The sequence below is a fragment of the Pelecanus crispus genome, chromosome 15 (assembly GCF_030463565.1).
Source record: "Pelecanus crispus isolate bPelCri1 chromosome 15, bPelCri1.pri, whole genome shotgun sequence".
NCBI lineage: Eukaryota > Metazoa > Chordata > Aves > Pelecaniformes > Pelecanidae > Pelecanus > Pelecanus crispus.
The window spans coordinates 7832737-7854464 of record NC_134657.1 but is presented as its reverse complement, the minus strand read 5'-3'; the positions used below and the strand labels follow the sequence as shown (position 1 = coordinate 7854464).

General features: G+C 40.4%; 1 protein-coding gene across 5 annotated transcripts; it reads left to right on the top strand.

Annotated features, from left to right (window-relative positions):
• The first annotated feature begins 468 nt into the window (after positions 1–468).
• Positions 469–21726, top strand: LOC104034812 (cyclin-dependent kinase 11B). 5 transcript variants are annotated; one of them, XM_009487909.2, is made up of 21 exons: positions 469–733; positions 1408–1523; positions 2061–2185; positions 2770–2908; positions 3466–3596; positions 4794–4916; positions 6111–6206; positions 6319–6447; positions 7269–7334; positions 7948–8123; positions 8869–8959; positions 10592–10713; positions 11056–11161; positions 11781–11902; positions 12781–12888; positions 13877–13993; positions 14274–14422; positions 15976–16165; positions 17202–17310; positions 20062–20210; positions 20896–21726. In XM_009487909.2, exons 1-19 carry the CDS (start codon positions 623–625, stop codon positions 17292–17294), a joined length of 2310 nt encoding a protein of 769 aa, XP_009486184.1. In that variant the 5' UTR covers positions 469–622; the 3' UTR covers positions 17295–17310; positions 20062–20210; positions 20896–21726. The 5 variants fall into 5 exon arrangements, with proteins under 5 accessions (XP_009486184.1, XP_075577874.1, XP_075577876.1 ...); XM_075721759.1 differs by lacking the exon at positions 20896–21726 and having other exon boundaries at positions 7954–8123; positions 20062–20090; XM_075721761.1 differs by lacking the exons at positions 4794–4916; positions 20896–21726 and having other exon boundaries at positions 7954–8123; positions 20062–20090.
• The last annotated feature ends 2 nt before the right edge of the window (positions 21727–21728 follow it).

The window sequence follows — 21728 nt, the reverse complement described above, 5'->3', positions numbered from 1 at the left end:
TGAGTGGGCCCGGCTCCCGCGGGGGGCGGCGGGCGGGAGCCCGGCCGGTCCGTGCGCCGCATCGGTGTCGTCCCGGCCGCGGCGCGGGGCCGAACGGGGCCGAGCCGCCAGCGCGGGCGGAGGTGGGGCCCCCGGCGAAACCGCTCTCTGAGGCGAAAACGGGCGTCGGGACCGCGCCGGCTGCGGGCCGCCCGGCTGCCTTACCCCCCCCGCGGCCGCGAGGTCCGGGCCAGCCCCAGGGGGTGCTGGTGGACGGGGCCGGGTTGGGTCTGTCCGGTGGGAGCGAGCGGCGGCGGGGCAGAGGCCGCGGTGGGCCGGTGCCTGCGGCCGCTGCGCCTTCCTCGGTGGTGAAACTCCAGACCTTGTTTGTAGACGGTGTTCCCGTTTTACTCGGGCGGGTCCCCAAGTGCGTAGCAAAGGCCGCGTGTGCTTCTCGGTTTGAAACGGGGTTTCCTGGTTTCAAGTCAAGCCCGACTTGACTTTACTCGAAGGTGATACTCGAAGCCTTTGCCTGCTTATAAAAAGTCAATGCCAAATAGACAGAACTGTGTTGGACCGTGTAGTTAACCTAGGTTTCATTAATGTCGTGGTCTTTTTCAGTTTTTTTTTTTTTTTAACTCAAATGGGTGATGAAAAGGATTCTTGGAAAGTGAAAACTTTAGATGAAATTCTTCAGGAAAAAAAGCGAAGGAAGGAGCAAGAAGAGAAGGCAGAGATAAAACGTATGAAAAATGTAAGCTACCCTTTGATACGCAAACATTTCTAATGAAACCTGAGGAGCTTCGGTGCCTGTATCCTCATTTTCTGATGAGAACAAGGCTTCTTGCCCTGTCAGTGGAATTCCTCTGTGCTTTTATGCATGTTTTGTGTGTGATCTCTAATTCTGAAGTTTGATAAAAATACAGTGCTTTGCTAAGACCTCATTGGCCTTACGTTGTATACTGTGCTTTGTTTCATAGTTGTTGGTTAGAAAAGGTAGAGAAATCAATATAATTAACTGGAAGTTGCAGTTCAAGTAAAAACCTTTCAAAGAGTTTATAGAAGAATGGGTTTAAATAATTGTTCTTGAATAACTCTTATGTTACTATTTGGCTTCATACAATTACATACAAAATTCTTTTGGAAAAAAAGTCACAATGGTTAATGCAATCCTCCTTAATCGTTGTTTAATTTTGTCTAATTATATTGAATTTGCAGAGGTACAGTATAATTGCAATCAAACCGCATTTGGCTGCTTACAACTGTGAAAACTCTGCTTCCTAAGTTAGCATACTTTACTGGTGCGACCAGTTGAGGATGGCTTTTGAGCCAGGAATGGAAGAGTTGAGTACTGTTTAATTTTTTTCATTTTGTGACACAAAAATTAATTGCATTTTGGTTTTGCCCTTTCTTGTGTTTCTACCACAGTCAGATGATAGGGATTCAAAGCGGGATTCTCTTGAAGAGGGGGAGTTGAGAGATCATCGCATGGAAATAACAATCAGAAATTCACCTTACAGGAGGGAAGACTCTATGGAAGACAGGTAAGAATAAGAGAATAACCTTGTTACCTTAGGAAGAGTTGCTGAAATTAACCTTTAGAAGTACTGAGAAGAGGGTTCAAAAATATCTGAAGGGGAAGAGTTTAACTTCTTTAGCACGCAGATGTGCCATCTTGCTTTCTGTTCGTAGAACATGCCAGGGTATCATTTTGAAGTACTGATTAAGGCTTAACAAAATTGTGGGCCAATTTTGGCCACTACCCAGTAATAAAATATTTCGCTCAAGATGCAGTTAAAGCAGGCCTGCTGAGTTCTCTTCAGTGCTTAATTCATCCTCAGTTTGCTTGTGTTTGAAAAGTGCACATCTAATAATAGCTTAACTTCTCATCCATGTGACTATGATTTTCTGTAAGGTACTGTTAATGCCTTGGTTCAGGGATATTATGGAAATGAACTTTAATATAAATAAAATAGGAAAAAATGCATTATTTTCAAAATGGAGAGAAGAGGAAATAACACACAGTCTGTTTGATAGTACATGTAACCTTCCTGAGTTTATTAATTTGTCTTGCATTTTAGAGGAGAAGAAGATGATTCCTTGGCTATAAAACCACCACAGCAGATGTCACGGAAAGAAAAAACCCATCATAGAAAAGATGAGAAGAGGAAAGAGAAACGTCGACATCGTAGTCATTCAGCAGAAGGTGGTTGTTACTGCATTTGGATAACATTTCTGGTAGCTTCCCAAGGGGAAGCCAAACAGGCACTATGTAGAAAGTAAATAACAATAACTAAACTAAAGAAGACACGTCAGGTGGATAAGACAAAGGAATTTATATTATTTCTTTGATTATATTTAATGCCCTTATGGGAATGACAGGAGTATATAAGTGTTTGAGAGGACAGTAGTCACTTTGGGACAGGGACATAGAGTCTACTTTTACTCTTTGAAGTCTGTTAAGCTTCTTTTTGGCTTCACTGAGTGAGTGCGCTGAGCTATGATCTTTGTACCTGACTGTAAAGGAAAAAATATCCTTTCTAGAAACTTTCATGTTGTATTCATATTACTAACAGCCTTTTTCTGGTTTTAATGCAAGTATTTGTGCAAGATCTTATAATCTTTTAATTTTCCAACACCCTTTCAGTCAGGATTTTTACATTAAGAAAATAACAGAGAACATGAAAATAGGTTACCGTAAGTATCATCCTTCCTAGTTTTGCGTTTTAAAAATAGGAACGCTAAATATTTTGAATAGTAACACTCCAAAATTCATTTTTGTTTGTTTAGGGAAACATGCCAGAGTGAAAGAGAAAGAACGGGAACATGAGCGTAGGAAGAGACACAGAGAAGAGCAGGATAAAGCCCGTCGTGAGTGGGAAAGACAGAAACGGAGAGAAATGGCAAGGGAGCATTCCAGGAGGGAGAGGTACACCCATCCCTCCCTCCCCTGTGAGAGATGAAGAGCTTCCTCCTCTAAATCTATCTCTAACTTTTTCATTGTTTCATTGACAAAAAAATTCAGAGCAAAAACTTGTAAGATCCGATGCCAGTGCCATGTTCCTGTGAATGTGTTGTCTGATGAAAATGTGTTCTTGACTTTAATTACCTTTGTAAGTGACTTAATTACAACAAATATTTCTAGGTGAATTCGTTGCCAATGTTTTGCTATAAAAAAAAAGCGCAAACTAGTTTTGCATAGTGTCAAGGGATTTATTAACTGAACTTGCTTAATTTCTGCTTAAATCCTGATAAGGGTGCAGAAGCTCACGTGTTTGGGAGCACATGGTCTTTGTCTTTGAAACAGTGTTTTTAAAGGATCAGCTGAAAAGCTACGTCTGTTTTTGACTGATGCACAATCAGTGGTATTGTTGCTTAGGACATTGAATGGCCCTGTAGTTTGTTATAGAAAAACAGTTTTCCTTTACTTCGTAAGCTGAATTTGTAGGGAACTGTAATGTAACAAAAAATTAATTCTTTTTTTAGAGATCGTCTGGAGCAACTTGAGCGAGAACGAGAGAGAAAAATCAGAGAGCAGCAAAAAGAACAAAGGGAGCAAAAAGAACGTGAAAGGCGAGCTGAAGAAAGACGTAAGGAGCGGGAAGCCAGAAGAGAAGGTAACTGTCTCTGTATAAATGTTGTTTGTGCTTACCATCTGCTGACACAATGGTGGAATGGAGGTATAGGAAGCATTTTTTACTCAGGTCAATGCCAGAATGTAAAAAAAAAAAAGAAGAAAAATTGGGGGGGAGGGTGGGGAGAGGCTCGTACATAGTCGGGGAGGGAATCTATTAAGTTCTACACGGGGAAATAAAACAATGTCATATGCCTTAGATATCACGGCGTATTGCTTAGTCAGTAAGTGTTCCTTTGCCTCTCTCTGTTAGCTTGGTTTCTTAGAAAAACAAAATCCATGTACTTCACATTGTCTGTGTGTGTGTACCTGTCATGATCCCAGTCACTTCTGAACTCTTTGGCTGAGTCTAACCCAATTGGATAGAGGTTGAAGTCTCAAAATTAAGTGTTTTAAGGATTTGGGGAAATAAATTGCAAAGGGAGGGAGAGGGATCATGTAAGTACTTCAGCCATGAAAAAGGCTGTAGTGGGAGTCAAGTGGGGAAGATCTGATAACTGAGCTATTGAAATTAACTGCTACGCATGAACCCTCACTTTGCATAGCGTATCAGATACTTGCAATCTAAGTTCAGATCACTTTTGGTTAAAGGATCTCCATTTGTCCCAGCTTTCAGAGGTAAAAATCAGAGCCCATTCCTGTGATCAAATGACAGATTGTTCAAGAGTAGCAGAAGCAGCCATATTTATTGCCATTCTTTCTCTTTTGGCTCATACCGAACAGCTCCTTTTTGTGCTTGGTATTTACACTGATATTGTTCAACCTATCTAGCCTTTCATTGTAGTTATTTTCATTGCTCTAAGTGTTCTGTCAGCTCCTTCTAACCCTTAGCTGTTTTTATTCTTCTATGTATCTTCCTGGTCTGTCCACTTCTATCTCTGGCATTAATGCCTTAGTTTCAGGGCGTTCACTGTGTAGTATATAGGGCATCTTGCTTCTGTTTCCCAAGTACGGCAGCACCTTTCTCTGCGTAGTACAAACCCATATTTTATTGTGCATGAGGTAAATCCTAGTCCTTTATTGTCCTAGATACCGTTAGGTTCCACTTCCACTCCTCCCCATTACCCTTCAGTTCATAAGGAAAAATGAAAAGTATGCAAAGCAGGTGGTTGTGGCAGGCAGAATTATTCTAATTAGGGCAGGGAGGTGTAACAATTTTTTCCGGTTTTGTTTTCCCTAGTTTCCGCACACCATAGAACAGTGAGGGAAGAATATGGAGACAAAGTAAAAATGAGACCCTGGAGTCGCAGCCCATTACGACAGCAAAGAGACAAGCTTGAGCAAGGAGATAGCAGGAAACCAGGTAGCATGTGCCACTTTATAACGTCTTTGCCTGGGGCTAGGAGGAGCTGTTCTGGGGTAGTGTTTAATTTTTAGTAGTAAATGTGTATCCCTGGTACTCTATTGAAAGTATTGTCCACTTCAGCCACGCCTGCGTAACTCTGGAATATTGATGAATGTGTACATACGTACTGTTTTCTAAAGCAACGCTGGGTTTGCAGGTAATTGAGCAAGTGACAAATTGGATGAATCTTTCCTTCTTAGTAGTAGGAGTATATATTTGTAGAATTGTAGTATGAAGTAAAATGACTTGATTCAATGATGAAAGAAGCAGCTGACTGAATTTTTAAAATTTTGTAGTTTAATTCCCTTGCAGATTAAAAAGGGACTGTTTACACTAGCTCCAGTTGGATTTGTTGTTAGGAACTCAGCTACCTTAAAAAGTTACTTTACAGGGATCAATATAGTTTAAACATCACTGATACTGTCATCTTGTAGAGGAAAATAAATGCTTAAGGCAGTATTCTGGTTAGATGGTGAAATTTGTTTTCTAAGCCAGAAAATGATCCTTCCCGTGCCTAGAAGGTCCTGACTGTGAGTGGAGAACTTGCGCAATTGCCATAAAAGTATCTTTGGTTAAAAAAGCTCAGCTCTGTGTCTGCTTTGCTAACGTGTGCAGCTGTAAAAATAAGCGTAACTATTTAAAGTAAGCCGATTGCAGAATGTAATCGGCTGAAATTCCAGGTGGAGGCAGGCAGTAAGTCCTTTGAAGCTACTGTCTGACTGATCAAAAGTTATTTGCATCTGCTATTTCATGATGGTCCAGAGGGGCTGCATTAGAACCACGAGTGCTGGTAGTGAGAGCTGTACGTACACACCTTAGCGAGACTGTGTTGTGCTGATACTTGTTACCATGTTACCTTTATTTTTTTTTTTAATTGCACCTAAAGGGATTTAGGCATATATCATGTTTAAAAAACCAAAAGGTGGATATTCCACATTTTTGGCTGTTGACCCTGCACCACTGCAATTCAGAAAAGCTGTTTGTCTTTTGAGCAGAGTGTGAATTTTCTTTTGTGTGTTCTGTATTTCCAATACAGAATGTTCAGCAAAAATGTAATGGCCAAAGTAAAGCAGTTATCTGGGTATTCAGAGTCTTACAAGTAGAAGTGACATTCAGTCAGTACCCTGTTTTTAATTTTTATGGTCTCAACAGTAAAAGAAGAGAAACCGGAAGAGAGAGATCCTCTTTCAGACTTGCAAGACATCAGTGACAGTGAGAGAAAAACCAGCTCAGCAGAGTCTTCATCAGGTGATAAGATGCAATTTAGTAGATGTAACTAATTGTACAGTTGTCTGTTGAGGAAACACTGCTCTTAGAGTGTGTGCCTACTTAAGTTATGTGTTTGATTATTCCTGAACAGAATCTGGATCAGGCTCGGAAGAAGAGGAAGAAGAGTCTAGCAGTGAAGGTTCTGAGGAAGAAGGAGAAGAGGAGGAGGAGGAGGAGGAGACAGGAAGCAATTCTGAGGAAGTATCTGAGCAGTCAGCTGGTGAGTAACATAAAGCAGGTCCTAGAATGGTGTGTTATGATTTTCTTTGTGTCTCATTCTGTATTGTTTTATTTGAACATTTTCCTTTTCTCTTAGTCTAGGATAGGCTGAGACCTCACAGGTCAAGATAACTAAAAAGAAAAAAAACAAGTACAAGTCATATTCTATCCTTTTATATAGAGGTAATACCAATTATTCGTCTAAGAAGCCAGATTAGAAAACTGAAAGCCGTTTTTGTCTTCCTAAGTGGTGTAAGGCTAACAGTTCGAGTAGTTTTGTAACATAACAAATATTCTGTAGAGAACAATTCTGCACTTATTTGGGGGGTGGTGAAATACAAATGTCTGTGTCATTTTGAATTATTTTCAGTTGCAAATTTCAGATTTTTTTTCATGCCAGTGCAAATAAATGAACATAATAAAAAAAGGTTTAGTACAAAAGTACTTACAGCCATTCTTGTCATTAATTAGTAAAGAAAAGGCACAAAAGCGTGCTCTGATGGCTGGGTGTTTTTCCTTAAACTCGATTACAGTTAATAAGCAAATATTCATAAGTTCCCTGACTTAATTTATTCACCTGCCCCCATCCCCTAATTCCCAGATAACTGGTAAGAATTGTGTTCCCTGTTGGAAGCTGAAAGGTGCAGTTCTTTTGAGTTAGGGGAAGCATTTGCTTTCCAAGTGAAACAGAAGTACAAGGTCACTAACCAGATGTGGTGAAGAAGGCCTGGCGAATCAGAAAAGCATTTCAATAGCGATCTGCCTTACGAGGAACTACACAAGTGTTGAGTTTATTCAGCTGCATTTGATTCTGTTTTGCAGAAGAGGTGAGCGAGGAAGAAATGAGTGAAGAGGAGGAACGGGAGAATGGAAACCACATCCCAGTTGGTACAATGCAAATACTGAATTTTTAAAGAAGTGTTTGGCTGAATTTTTGCAGCCAAATAAATCTATTTCTACAAATATTTTTAAATATTTTAAATGTATTTCTTATTGCAGTTTTGACATCATTCTAAAGCACCATATATTTGGCATTTTGGGGCCATTCTCATGTCAGAATCAGAAATTCCTTGAAATCAGTTCCAAGATCTGTGTTTAGAGGAAATCAGATCCTAGTCTGATGAGCTGATGTTTCCTTCTTTTTTCATTTTGGGTCTCTTGTCCTGTCCTATCATCAAAAAAGCTTTGTAGTCAGAATGAGATATACTGGGTCAGTTTTCTCTCATTCTGTTAGTGTAAAGATTTATTTTTCTGACATTGCTGTATTCAACGCTGGAAATTGTATGCACATGACTGTAAAGGAGTTCTTGAAAGCATCATCTCTGCAAAGAGGAGAAATCAGGCTTCTCGTTAATCTTTATTGTTGCAGTAACTTAAGCTGCATAAGTGGCACACTATCTCACGTATAGCGATCGGTGTTTCGCTACCCTTATTTGTCTAAAGCTGAACTTAATTGTTCCAAAGAGCTCCCTCTTTCCATGACTGATTCTGACTTTTAAAGTTACAGAGTCGAGGTTTGACCGAGATTCAGCAGGAAGTGATGTAGAAGAGGAGGAAGTAGGGGAGGGTACCCCTCATTCCAATGCAATGACAGAAGGAGACTATATTCCTGACTCACCGGCTTCCTCCCCCATTGAACTGAAACAAGAGCTTCCTAAGTATCTTCCTGCGCTTCAGGTAGAGGATCACTTAAAGGATGCTTGAGAATATCATAGGCAAATGGATTTCCCTAGCTGCTTTGTTAACAGCATAGACACGTATTTGTGCATGAGTTTATGGGCAGAATATGCCTTGCTGACTCAACATCACAAAATACACATTTCAGTGTGAAATATTGCTGTCTTTTTTTGACGAGGAAAACATGTGCATGGAGCAAAAATGAGATTACTCTTTTAGATATAGAAAAGAATGTAGTGATACATTTGATACTCTGATATCTTGGTATTGCTATCTGAAAATAGATACTTGTGAGAGAAGAGTTTCGTTAACGTAAATGGAAACTGATGGTGGTGGTTCTTTTTTTTGTAGCCAACAGCAAAGTGTAGAAATAGGAAGAGAAAGCATATTTTTATTAACTGAACTATGTGAAAGGTATCGGTCTAAGGTGCTGAGTTCTCGCCTTTGCCATTGTGGCAGAAATTTCAGTTTTTTCTGTGCAAAGGTGAATGAGAGATGAGCTAATGAAATAATTTAGTTAATCTACTAAAACACAGATTCCGTCCAGGATTCCTTCAGAGATCCAAGTAAAAATAAACCCCAAAGATACCTTTCTCACATGGCGAGCCATATCGTTGAATTCTCTTGGTAAATTTTAACTCTTCCTTAAAGTTGCTGAAGTTTACCTTATGTCTTCTTGAAAAACCAAGCAAAACCCTCCCCCAGATGGTGGAGGAGTAAGTGCTGTCCGTCTGGTTTTTTTCAGGGATGTCGTAGCGTGGAGGAATTTCAGTGTTTGAACAGGATTGAAGAAGGAACATATGGTGTAGTGTACAGAGCAAAAGACAAGAAGACTGGTTAGTACAAGTGGTCTCCAGTTATTATCTTCATGGTATTTAGGGCTGCAGTTGTATGCAAATTACGGTTCTGCATTTTTCACTGATGAACAAAATCTGTCTAAAATACTTTCTTCAGTATCAATAATAATCTGTGCTTTTTAATAGGATGTGGACTTTGATATAAGGGCTTCACTTGCAGCTCTTTGAGTTCAGAAGTAATCTCTGTATTAGCCGTGATGGTGTAGAACAAGTAACATTGCAGTTTCTGGCTCGAGAGGCAGTTATTTCTGGCTTGCGATCTGCTGTAGTTACCAGGTTGGAAGTTTGCAGAATTTTCTATAAATGTTCCACCAGGCGTCACTGTAAGCACAGCTACCAGTTAGAGAATTCATGAAGCAGCGGTTGGTGTGCAGTGAGTATATACTGCAGTATTTTGTTGTAGAAAGAAATGTCGCTCTTTTTAAGCTCCCTCTCAAAAAAACAGTTCTTGTGTATGCAAGTGGATGTATATTTTTAAACCTCAATCTCTTTGCTTATCTGGTTTGTAAGGGCAAGTGTCTTGAAGAAACTATTGCATTTCCTATGAATGGTACAAGAGCCAACCATCAAGTCATTTATATGTTCCTCTTCCATGGTGATTCTTCAAGTGAAAGAAATATTGGCTTTGATAGTTTAACAAAAATAGTGATACTAGTGCACCACTTACTTTTTCCTGGAAAAAGATAATGCATAGCAGGATGTGATCTGTTCTTTTGGCTCTGACCTCGGTTTCCCTGTAGGGTTGCCATCACCAGCGATACTTTACTTTCTAGCAAGCTGGTCATTTTCAAGGGCAACTGTAGCACCATAAATTCAATATCTGCAGTTTTAAATAGAGTTGGCCGATGGTGAAGAGCTTGTGAAAAGCACTATGTTCTGAAGCAGGCCTAGACAGAAATGAGGGTTATTCTCAGGTTCCAACTGACGAGCTGTGATTTTGGTGACAGATTCAAATTCTGGATGCCTTGGTTCCTCTGCTTATTTTAGAATAAGAAGACCATTTGGCCTCCTGTGAGGAGCAGTGGTATACAGCTGGCATCGTGGTTTCTCTGAGTTCACTTGTCTGCTGGACAACTACCATGAGCTTGTTTTTCTCTTCCTTCTCTGTCTTGAGGCCCCCTCTGAGACTGACATAACCATTATTCTCCACAATATCATGCAAAACCCACATGTATTTAATAGTTCGCCTCAGTAACATTTTGAGTAGCACCTTCGTTTCAAGTTGGGTCTTTAAACAGTGGTAAACTGCATTTGAGGCATTTCTGTTTGCTGTCTTATCTTTCTGACTATGGCGAGGAGTTCAGAGTTAGATACACTTTTTCTTTACTTTCTGGGTGAGTTATATTGGAATACACTAAAATCCATGATGCAGCTTTTGGATTGTTTTGGATTTTATTCTTTAAACTTGGGAATCTTCTGTGGTTGGTGGTGGGGTTTTTTGTTTTTACTTTGCTAATGTGAGACTGACTCTTCTTGGTTCAACAGTGTGTCTTGAGTAACGGTTTGCATTCAAATAAATTAAGTCAGTGACAGAACACTGGGGGACCTCTTAACGTGTATTTTATTAGCTATGTGGTGGGAAATGTGCAGTTAATTCCGTTTTCTTTGCAGATGAAATTGTGGCTCTGAAGCGACTGAAAATGGAAAAGGAAAAGGAAGGCTTTCCCATTACTTCTCTGAGAGAAATAAATACTATTCTGAAAGCTCAACATCTAAATATTGTCACTGTCAGAGTAAGGCCACAATCTTCTGTTTCAAAAGCGTTTTTGTTCTTGAAATATTGCCTCTTGGCTTTTAAAATGCCTTATAAAAATGTTAGCATTAGTTGCAGAGCTTGTTTCTGTAAACAGTGGTATACTACCCATAAAACTATATAGACATTACTTGTCTCTGCATAATCTGATATTTTGCAAAAGTGAGCTGGGTTGGTGTTTTTCCATAGAAAAATACATTTGCTGTGGATTTTAACCATGGCAGGCTCCATTTATCCTCTTGCCAGTAAATTTCTAAAGTTTGGTTTTGCATACTTTTTAAATACTATGTGCTTGTTTTGATAATTTGTTTCTGTGTTTTAGGAAATTGTTGTAGGTAGTAATATGGATAAAATCTATATTGTAATGAACTATGTAGAACACGATCTCAAGAGCCTGATGGAAACAATGAAGCAACCATTTCTACCAGGTACTGTTTGCCATAGTCTCCTACAGCTCTCAAAACTGGAAAACCAGCCAACACAAACCTCAGTGTCTTTGGGCTGTACTGACACCAGAGAGCTAGCTTTGTACGGCGACGTGTATTGCCTTGGAACGTCCCGTGAGTGTTCTTTGGAACAGAGGCTTCGTTGCCTTTTCCCTGTTCGGTCTGATTTTACTGATGCAAGTTAAGATAGGATCGTAGGCTGGGAGCACTGCTATTCAAGTGACATTTGGCTGATGAGTCCAGTTTGCATGCTTAGGGTGAAGTGGACGTTCAGATGTGAAATGGAGGGAGTTTCCCCTGTGCTAAACTGGAAAAGAACGCTGGGTTTTAATTTTGGCCGCTTCCCATGTTTTTGAGAGGCATTAATTTCTGAGTGTTATTTGGATGCGTTCCAGCTATCCAAATTAACTTTGCTTTATCGGCAGCTCTGTGGGTTTAACTGCTCTTGTTCTGTGACATGTTTTTTATGGTGCAGTCCATACTGTACTTTAAACTTGACATCCCTTTCTTCCCCCTGCCCCCTTTCCTGTTCTCCAAACAAAAAAAATTTAAAGATAGATTTCTCCTCTTAAATGTATTTGGCTATTTTTTATCATTTCAGGTGAAGTGAAAACCTTGATGATTCAGTTACTGCGAGGAGTCAAGCATCTTCACGACAACTGGATACTTCACCGAGACCTGAAAACTTCCAACCTCTTGCTCAGTCATTCAGGCATTTTAAAAGTAAGAATTACATGAAATACACCACACTTATGAAAAAGCTTGTATTGCAGAATTGCACGGCATTATAGCTATGTCACGAGCTGGACAGAATGTTTTGCGTTAATCTTTAAGAGGTATGAGGCGTGGCTTGTAAAACATACAGTTGTGAAAGAGTGAACCGGGGTTGCTCTTTCAACTTGAGAGACTGTGAGGCTTAATAAAGAATATAAATCCCTGTAGTAGTGCTGAACTGTGCAGTTACTGGTGGAGATGGAGATTTTCTTTACGAAGAAAAAGTCTAAAAAAAAGTTGCGCACTTTAAAAATCTATCTAACCCTTCACTGACTTCTTACAAAAATCTAAGAGAAAAGCAGTACTAATAAGATCAGGACATAACATTTAAATTTTTACTTCTAAATTTTAGACACACAGCACTATGCCTGCTGCTAGGAAGAAAATTAACTCTATCCCAGCCGAAACCAGGAAATTGTACTTATATTCTATTGTATTTACATTGCCATTATTTACATCTTACAGCTGTTACTGTTGTTAAGCCTTTCCCTTTCTCAGGAAAATTGGACTTTGAATTTTTTTCTTGCTTGCCAAGTTGAAGTCAGCATCTGTTGTTGTTGTTTGGCGGCGTTTTTCCCCCTGCCATATGAGCTTTCTGTCAAGGTGATCAATAACAGGAACTCTTACTTGGCCTGAGGAAGGGGAAGAATGTTTTTTCCCTTCAGTGGAAAAAGACAAGGCAGGCCCATGAGAAACAGTGTATTCTGTGTGGCTGGTTTTGAAGGCTGGAAGCCATGCAACAGCCAACATGGCCCACACGTATTGGCACTGTTAGTAAATGGTGTGGTCGATGCTGGAAATGCTGCTAATTACCAATTTTCATTTAGGTGGGAGATTTTGGACTAGCCCGAGAATACGGATCTCCACTGAAGCCTTACACACCAGTGGTTGTGACGCTTTGGTACCGGGCTCCAGAGTTGCTGCTTGGAGCCAAGGTATGGTTCTCCTTGTTCCTCTGGCTGCCAGAGGAATGACTCTTCAGACTAACTTTATTTTATAATTTATGAACAAAGTATGAGTGTGCTTGATTCTTTATATTGAGTTAGAGGTGGAAATTCTGACTGTTCGGTATTATTTTTCCTAATAACACAGCTAGAAAGGTTCCGTCTTCCACAGACAGAAGGTGGGTGGGTGACAGATTTGAGTTTTTCTCCTTTAGAATGCTGATGTGGTAGTGCTGCTGGACTTCTCCTGGATTGGTGCAAAAGGTCATTGGCATCTTAGGCAGCTGGATTTTTTTTTTTTTTTTTTAACTGAGTCTAAAATTTGTGACACCTGAGAGCAGAACAAGGTACTGGCAACATTCTGGCGATGTTCCCTACTGATGACCCGTTTCGTAAGTGAAATCTGGATGAAATCAGTAGGGTTCTGTAGGGCTTCAGTGGCAAGAGCCATGCCAGGAAAAAATACTGCACTACCACCCCCAAAAATGGGTGCAAAAGTGAAAGAAGCCCTATGCTACCTTTCAAAGATGTTCTTGTAATCAGAGAAATGGCTACACTCAAGAGAAGAGGCGGACAATGGAGGCCAGGGTTTGTCCCCGTAACCCGAGATTGCTGTTGTGGCAAAATAAGCGTTAAGGATCTCTGTGAAAGAGAGTGCAAGTTAGAATGCTTTGCTAGTTGTGATGCTCTGTTTGTGAGGGAAAAAGAAAGACAACACTGAAGATTTTTCACATTCATCCTGAAGTAGTGGTGTATATGGGTATGACTTGTAATTCACAGTAATTTTAACTTTTAAATACAGTTGAGACCCGTGCCTTGGGTATTGGAATGACTGTATGTGTTCTGTTCAGATCTTTGAGGGGAAAAAAAACCCCAAATCCCAAATAAAACCCCAAACCAAAACAACAACAAAACCCCAAACAAGTCAGTGAAAGTATCTTACTGATTTCAGAAGGTGTAATATATTCCTTCTTTTCAGGAATACTCGACGGCGATAGACATGTGGTCGGTAGGATGTATATTTGGAGAGCTGTTAACGCAGAAACCACTGTTTCCAGGGAAATCAGAAATTGACCAGATTAACAAAGTTTTTAAGGTAACATTTTTAACAACTTTGGATCCGGACTGGTTTTAGAGGCTGGTACATTAGAGTAGTAGGAAACTAAAAGTGCTTGTTGCTCTTTGATGGCGATTCAGCCTTAATAAAAGGCTCATTTCTCTGATTCTTGTTTTACAACGCTTACAGGAGGCTAAGATCATGATTTGTCTTTTGTCTGTTTTCCCTGGATACTTACCAACTCCTATAGCTGCATAATGAATAAGCAGAAGGGTTGCACTCTAGAATGAGTTTATTAAGGAGATATTTTAATTTACAGGATCTAGGTACTCCAAGCGAAAAAATCTGGCCTGGTTACAATGAGCTGCCAGCAGTAAAAAAGATGACATTCACAGAATATCCCTACAACAATCTACGCAAGAGATTTGGAGCACTCCTCTCTGATCAGGGGTTCGATCTGATGAACAAGTAAGTCCTAGCTTCTAGGGTATCCTTGGGAAAACGTGTTCAGGTGCTGTGCCAGTGGTGGAAGATGGCTTGTGGTGAAACATGGTGTTTCAGTGCGTTTAACCTTGTCAAAAAGTGCCGGTGTATTTGAAGTTTGTCTGTGACGTTCCTTGCAACAGCTTTATTCAGTGTACCGTGCTCTTAACACCTGCTGTTAAACCTCAGTCCAAGATTATTCTTGCACACCTATATCCTAGAAGAATAAAAACATGTTTTAGTAGTAGTTTTAGCTCATTCACGTCATGTTTAATTATGTGGCGAGTCACCTATCATGCAGTCTGCTGATGGGTCCTGTTAAAACAATTAAATTACAGTTGAGAAAAGGAAAAAAAGCAGTACGTTCTAGAGATCATATTAAAGAATTAGGAAAAGAGCAATCTTGGGGTTTTTTTTCCTAGATTTTCAATGTTTATGAGTTCTGTCACATCTGATGTTCTGGCAGTCCTTTTAGCTAACTCTGGTGGTGCATTCTGATTGCCTTCCAGTTCATTTTTCTTTAAAATGTTGACAGTGGCTTGAGAGAGTTTTGTTCCGTCCCCTAATATTCCCATTAACTTTCATGACATGAAGTAGTGGAAATGATTGCATTTCAGATCTAACTTAGAACTTGTCTCTATTTTAAAAAACTAAATTTAAAAAAAAATACTTTTAAAAAAAGGGGGGGAGGATTTCAGTCTTTTCCATTTTTAAGAATTATGCTGCTCCAGGTTTTTGAATGAGTTGTGAATAATTCATTGGACGTTAGATCACCTTTCAGAAGGTCCAAGCACAACTCGTCTTAATAAAGATGGATATCGCATCAGTGTCACCTACTTCTTAATTGATCTGGCTATGCCAGGGCTATGTCTTCATTATTTTGGATAAGAATGACAACGCTGTCGTATTCATGTGAGTCTGGAACTTAGAGAAACACATGAGTAAGTGCACATAAGTCAGTGGAACTCATTACATGTACAAATCGAGGGTATATAAGCGTTTACTTAGTCAGGGCCAAATACTGTTTGGTGAAATGAATAGTACAGTAAAACATGTTTCTGTATTGCAAAAAGTTTAAAATAATCAATCACAAGCTGTACAGTTAAGTTACACTATATTACAGTATTTTGTGGTGTATCAATATAATCTCAGTCATCTTCTGTAAAAAGCAAAGCAGCATTGTGAAATATTTTAACTGAACCATCCTGGATCCCTTTTGAGCTATATGTGACTACCCACAGGTTCTGAGGTGTCGGACGATTTATACCTCCGTACACAGATCCCTTCAAAAGCTGCTTTTGATATGCAGTTCCATTAATTGTAGGTTCATGTAGGAAGCATGCTTTTAGAATCAGCTAGCTATGGTAGATCACCCATATGTCAGCAATCGTACCCATTAATAGAATTCTTTGTTAAAAATCAGAAACCTCTAAACGGCGTTTCTGAAGGATTTATAATTTGGGGGCTAAATTTCTTCTTTTTTCTGTGCCTCTGTCTCTCTTCTTCCCTATTTCATTGTCTTCCTAAATACTTCTCAGCTTTTTGACGTACTACCCAGCCAGAAGAATTACTGCTGAAGACGGTTTGAAGCATGAGTATTTCCGAGAGACTCCCCTTCCCATCGACCCCTCCATGTTTCCCACCTGGCCGGCAAAGAGCGAACAGCAAAGGGTGAAACGCGGCACCAGCCCCCGGCCGCCGGAGGGAGGCCTGGGCTACAGTCAGTTGGTAAGCGCAGCGGGGCGAGGCAGCCGACAGAGACTTGGGATGTCCTCGGAGATGTGCAAAGCCTGGTTTTTGGAAAAGTTCATGTGGACTGCGTTTTGTTAGCTTTCTGGGGCTTGGGAGCCTGAGACTCACCTGTACGTGCACGAGAGGCACTACAGGAGTCCAGCTTTCCCTCTGTCCCTTTTCGAAGCGCAGGCCCAATTATTGTTGTATTCACAAATCGTAATTTCAGTACATAATCTGAGAAACAAATGATGCCTGGTTTTATCACAGTATTTCCTTTGAAAGCGTACCTCGTTTTACACTTTCAACTAAGCTTTCAAAGCTGCAAATTTATTTTGGAAAAAAGAATCCAAAGCCTGCTAAGTTATGCACATCTTGTGGATGGAAGCAGTCTCCTTTTTCCAATATTTGGAGTAGAATTCAAAAAAGGCAAGGCTGGTGTTCTGTCTGTGGGGATTGTGCTGCCATTTTGAAAAAAAGCTGGCTGAAGAAGATGCCCTTGTAAGTACAGCATGGTACGGCCCCAGGTGCCTATCATATCAACTCCTTATTACTATTTCCATGTCTCAGCAGAGATGAAATGGCACTGTACAGTTATTGTCCCCAATTTAACAGACGAAATAGCCTAAAAGTTTGTTTAGCCTTGATTTTTGAGGGTATAAAAATTGACATGGAGGGTATGCAGAGTGTGTTTCATCAGCTGCTGAATAAGTGTAGTTTACATTTTTTTTTTTTTTTTTGTACAGTGTGCTCACAAATTTTTTTCATCTTTCACATTTGCAGTCAAAATTAGGTATACGAACTAGGAATACACTTGAGATGCCTTTAGAAAAGGTAACTTTTGAAATACCAATGTTTAAAGATCATGAGTAACGCTCTGCATTGACCTTAGCTATGATGCCACTAAATGAAGCATTTGTTTTGCATCTCCTAAAGATACTTTTTTTTGTTGCTGTTTAGATTTTTGTGTTGGAGAGGTAAATACACCTGTCGAGACACTTACTGATAAAGGAATTGTGATTGGTTTTCGCAGGGTGATGATGATCTGAAAGACACAGGTTTTCATCTGACCACCACAAATCAAGGAGCATCTGCTGCAGGACCTGGTTTCAGCCTCAAGTTTTAAACTCAACATGAAAGGGGTAAAAAAAAAAAACCAACCAAAAAAAAAAAAAACCCAGAGAACTGTTCATGTGAGTGGATTTCTGAGTGCCCCAGTTCTGTTCTTCGTGTCAGGGAGACTAGATGTTTTTCACAGGGAAAAAAAGTCAAATGTCATCACAGATTCAAAGGCTCTTGCTGGGTGTGGAGTATAACTAACTGCTGCATTCCGTTAGAGGACTGGAATTAACCCCAGAAGCCAAGGATCATTACAGAATTTGACAAAGGAAAACTTGAAGTACAATCCTGGAACAGTTTCTGTTTTATTTTTAGGGTTTTTTTTTTTGTTGTTGTTGGGTTTGTTTTGGTTTGGTTTTTTTTCCTTGTAAATTTGTAGAATTAAAGTACATTTTAAATTGTTTAACAGTGTGAAGGATTTAATTTCTTCACATGCAGCAAACTTGGATGTTGGTGGCGTTGTCATGTTCTAGAGTGAGTGGAAAGTTATTCCCCCCCGCTGCCCCAAATCTGTGCTGACGCTATTACAGCATAGCGTCAGCCTGGGCAAACAACTTTTTTTTTATTTGAAGTAAATTGTATGTGTCTGAATATAGTTAGGGCAAAAAACCGTAACAGTTCTGCGATTTCTTTCCTGTTGGTGCCTTGGAGAGAGCCAGGCGGGCTTGGGCTTGGTGCTCACTGACTATTTTTGGGTGCACTCCTGAGCTGAACACGGGTGTGTTGTGTATATGTATTCACAATAGCACTGGTGCAAATGAAGTACTCCATTGGTTTATAAAGCAAAAAGATTTAATATGGAGACTTGAAACTTTATTTTCTATAGAAAGCTCTTTTAAATATGCCCTTTTTCCATTAAAAAAACCCACAAACTTAGCTTTACTGATTGTATAATGCTATAGTCCAGTCCTTTCTCATAAGATGAAGGACCAGAGGAATCATGTTGAAATATCACAGCCTCCTGCGTCTCTAATTTATAATGCTATCATTCTTTTCAGGGAACAGGAACATTTGGAAAATACTGGGGTATTCATGCAGTCAGAACTGGGCACCAGTCCAGTAAAACGATTAACTTTTAAATTATAAACACTCCATCAATTCTGGTGCGTTTTAAGAGTGTTTCTGGATAAAGGCCTTGGACCTGGAATTGGGATGTACTAACAGTGTGGTACATTTTGCAAACAGTAGGGTGTTGCTTTTTTTTTTTTTTTTTTTTCCTGTGGAGGAATGCAGAACTATTTTCTCTTTAGACCTGATTGATTGCCTAGGACTGAAGGAGTAACAGTTCTGTTACTCTTCTTGCAACTGAAGTACGCATGGCTTTAGCAAGATCCCTCATAGGTGGAGAACAATACCCCATTGTGAAGCAGGGGTTTTTGCTACATCCCACAGCGTACAGGAAAGGTCATTTTGCCATGGCCTGTGCTAAGCTCTAAAGGATTAGCCCATGACTGCACATTTTGTATTTCAAGCTGTGCTGTGCATCTTGCACTCCGTGAATTATTTCCTTCCGAGCTTCCTCAGCGTTGCTGCAGTCAGCGTGGGCATCACTGGAAGATCTGTGTTCCTGACAAAAAGGATTATTCATCTAAGCTGGGGTAGTTTTAGTAAAACAAAGAAAACCTAATACCAGATTGCAGTGGAAATTTAGTATGGTTATGAGAGATATGTGTAACTCCAGGGTTGTTTTTGTGGAAGGGAAAGAGCAGCGGCTCCCCAAATAGTGCAATGTTGTTCGGTTACTGCATCTCAGCTTTTATTTTTGTCTCAATTGTCTATTTTTGCATAGCATGCTTGCCTTTTATAATCCCGAGCCTAACTGTCCGTGCAAAGACATATTTTTACGTTTTATACAATGCTGTACTCTCAGCTGTGATAGTAAAACTGAATCCTAAGCTTGCTTATTCATGCAAAATAAATGTGAGAAGTGAAAGGGCACAGTAATACTGAATGCTAACTGTGCTTTACCAGCTAAGGTCATTGGTATTTAACTTTTAGACAGGTGCTTTGTGTACAGTTGGAAGGCAAAGTTGGGCTAACAAAGCTGGAGTTTTGGCACTGACAGGCAGTTGTTTGCTTTTAATTGTACATAAGCTTTGCAGAGGCAAGTAAGGAGAGGCGGGGGCGGGGGGGGGGAAAGGTTAAGGTCTCTTTCACCAGGAACAGTATCATATTATCATGTAGTTTGAAATTAGGTCTTTTTAAACAACTGATGCCAGCGTGGAAAATTTGCAGAAATAGATCATTGGAAACAAAACAGAAGTTCCAATGCATGAGTGTGTGGTGGAATCACAGGATTGTGGTAGTTTAGGTACTTATTGTGGTGTTGGTATATTTTTTTTTTTATAAATTCAAATTGTAATCTAAGAGAAAGTAAGTTTTGTTGCTTACCTTGAAGATATCACCAAATCTGTGCACTGTTTTCCATACCAGCAAATCTGCATTTCAGCAAGTGGAAGCTGTGTCAGGTAGTGTGCCTGGGCAGGGGGATGGAAGGAGCTTAATTTTTTTCTTGGCTTCTTTACAGAAACTCATTTTGTTGCCTGAGTTTCTTGACGGTTCTGTTGGGTGACCGGATAGCCTTGAAATGGCAGACAGACGGGATCTGCAGGCTGGAGTGCTGTGCCGTGCCGTTCGTGTCACTGGCCTACTGGACGAGTGGCAGAGCTGGGTGCTGGCCTGGTGTCTTGAGCTTGCAACTTGTTTCCTTGGTTTCTTTTTCCACTGGCCTTCAGGTCAACATCCACTTTCTGAGGGTGGCTCACTTCTCACAGGTAGCTGTGGCAAAGCAGATCCCTGGCTACCGGTGCTTACCCGGCCTCTGCCACCACTTTTGCCTGTGCATTCGCTTATTCCCCAGACTCCAGCGTGGACACTGCCTGCCGGAAGCATCAGACACTTGGATAGCGCCACAGAGATAGCGGTAGGTTACTTGGTTGTAAATAAATGGTATTCAGAGAAATTGTATGAAACTCGGTAATCATAAATGTTTAAATGTTTAAAAGACAGTGTTACACTGTAGCAATAAGTGAGATGAAGGGCTTTGGATCTACCCAAAGATTAAGCCTCCTTGCAGCTGAAGGGTTGACCTCCCCTTGCGACAGTTACTGAAGAGTAGGATGGTCAGCTTGTTCTGCTTTTTCTTCTCCAAATCCCAAAGACAGAGCTGCCTTGAGAAGCTGCTGAGATCTGCATGGTGCAGCTCTGGTCTGCTAAGCGAAGATGTGCAGAGTTCATGCTAAATGTCTGCCAGTAAAATCAGAGTCATTGCACTTGTACCAGACAAACAGTAATGAGTCATTTCTTTCTTTTCCCTTGCACTTTTGCTGTTCTAGAACAGAGGCGAATTGTGCTGATAGAGCCTTTCTGCTCTAATACAGAGGTCTTCCTAGAGTGTTGACCTGTACCGCAGTGCGTGAGATGCTTTGCAGTTTCGTTGGTGCTTTTAAGTAGGAAGAAAGTTCTTTCAAGAGGTTAAGAGGACAATTAAAAAAGGATGAACCTAAGCAAAGAGCAGTGCAGGATGCTTTAATACTGGATAAGGATCTTGCTAAATGTAGTGACTGTCAGGGATTCCTAACTGTGCAATGAATGCTCCGCCGCTGTAGGCATTTGAGTGCCCGAGGCGCTGCCTGCCCGTACGCGTGCTGTTGTCCCGTTGGATGGGGCACGTTTACCTCATCGCTTGGGCGACTGGGGGAGGACAGTGACGGGAATTACCTCATCTCTGCTGAAGGACTCGAGAGGCTTGCTGCTCGGACACCTAAAGGACGAGTTACGAGGAGCTGCTGATGGAGGTAAATAGTCTGCTGGGATACGATTACACGAGTAATACACACACCCCCCGCAGGAAAGCGGTTGGCGGGGAAAAAAGATGTTCTGCGCGTACACTTGAACTGAACATGTGGAATGGAGTAATTAGAAAGGGTTTGTTGTGACCCTACATCCTCCCGACAAGTAAAAGAAAAAGTAATATTAGGTCTTACACTCTTGTATAAGTTCTTCTAGCGCTGTGCACCTGGATCTAAAAAAATTACAGCAAAACACAGAGTATAACCGGTCATTTGCCTTCTACAGTACCTCTGCCTCCATTGCAACATAGCTGAGCCATCAACCTGTTCATCCGGCTGTTTGGTTGAAGTTATGGTTTTGTTTTTCAGCAGTCCGCAGTGATCCACATAGTGTAACTGCAAAATCTGACGCTTTGCTTTTTTTAAAAAAAGTTTTTTAATTCTCTGTACAGCACATACTAGATAAATTCATTAAAACTAATTTGGAAAAGTTTTATGTTCCAGTAATCAAGTCTCAGAGCCTCTTTTGCCCAAGGTGTGGAAGCAGCTGATTCAGAACTTCAGTTGCACTACTGGAGATTAAATATAAAATGCCAAAGAAACATCTTGAATTTGAAACAGAACTAGCAGTAATTGAAGTGCTTATTCCA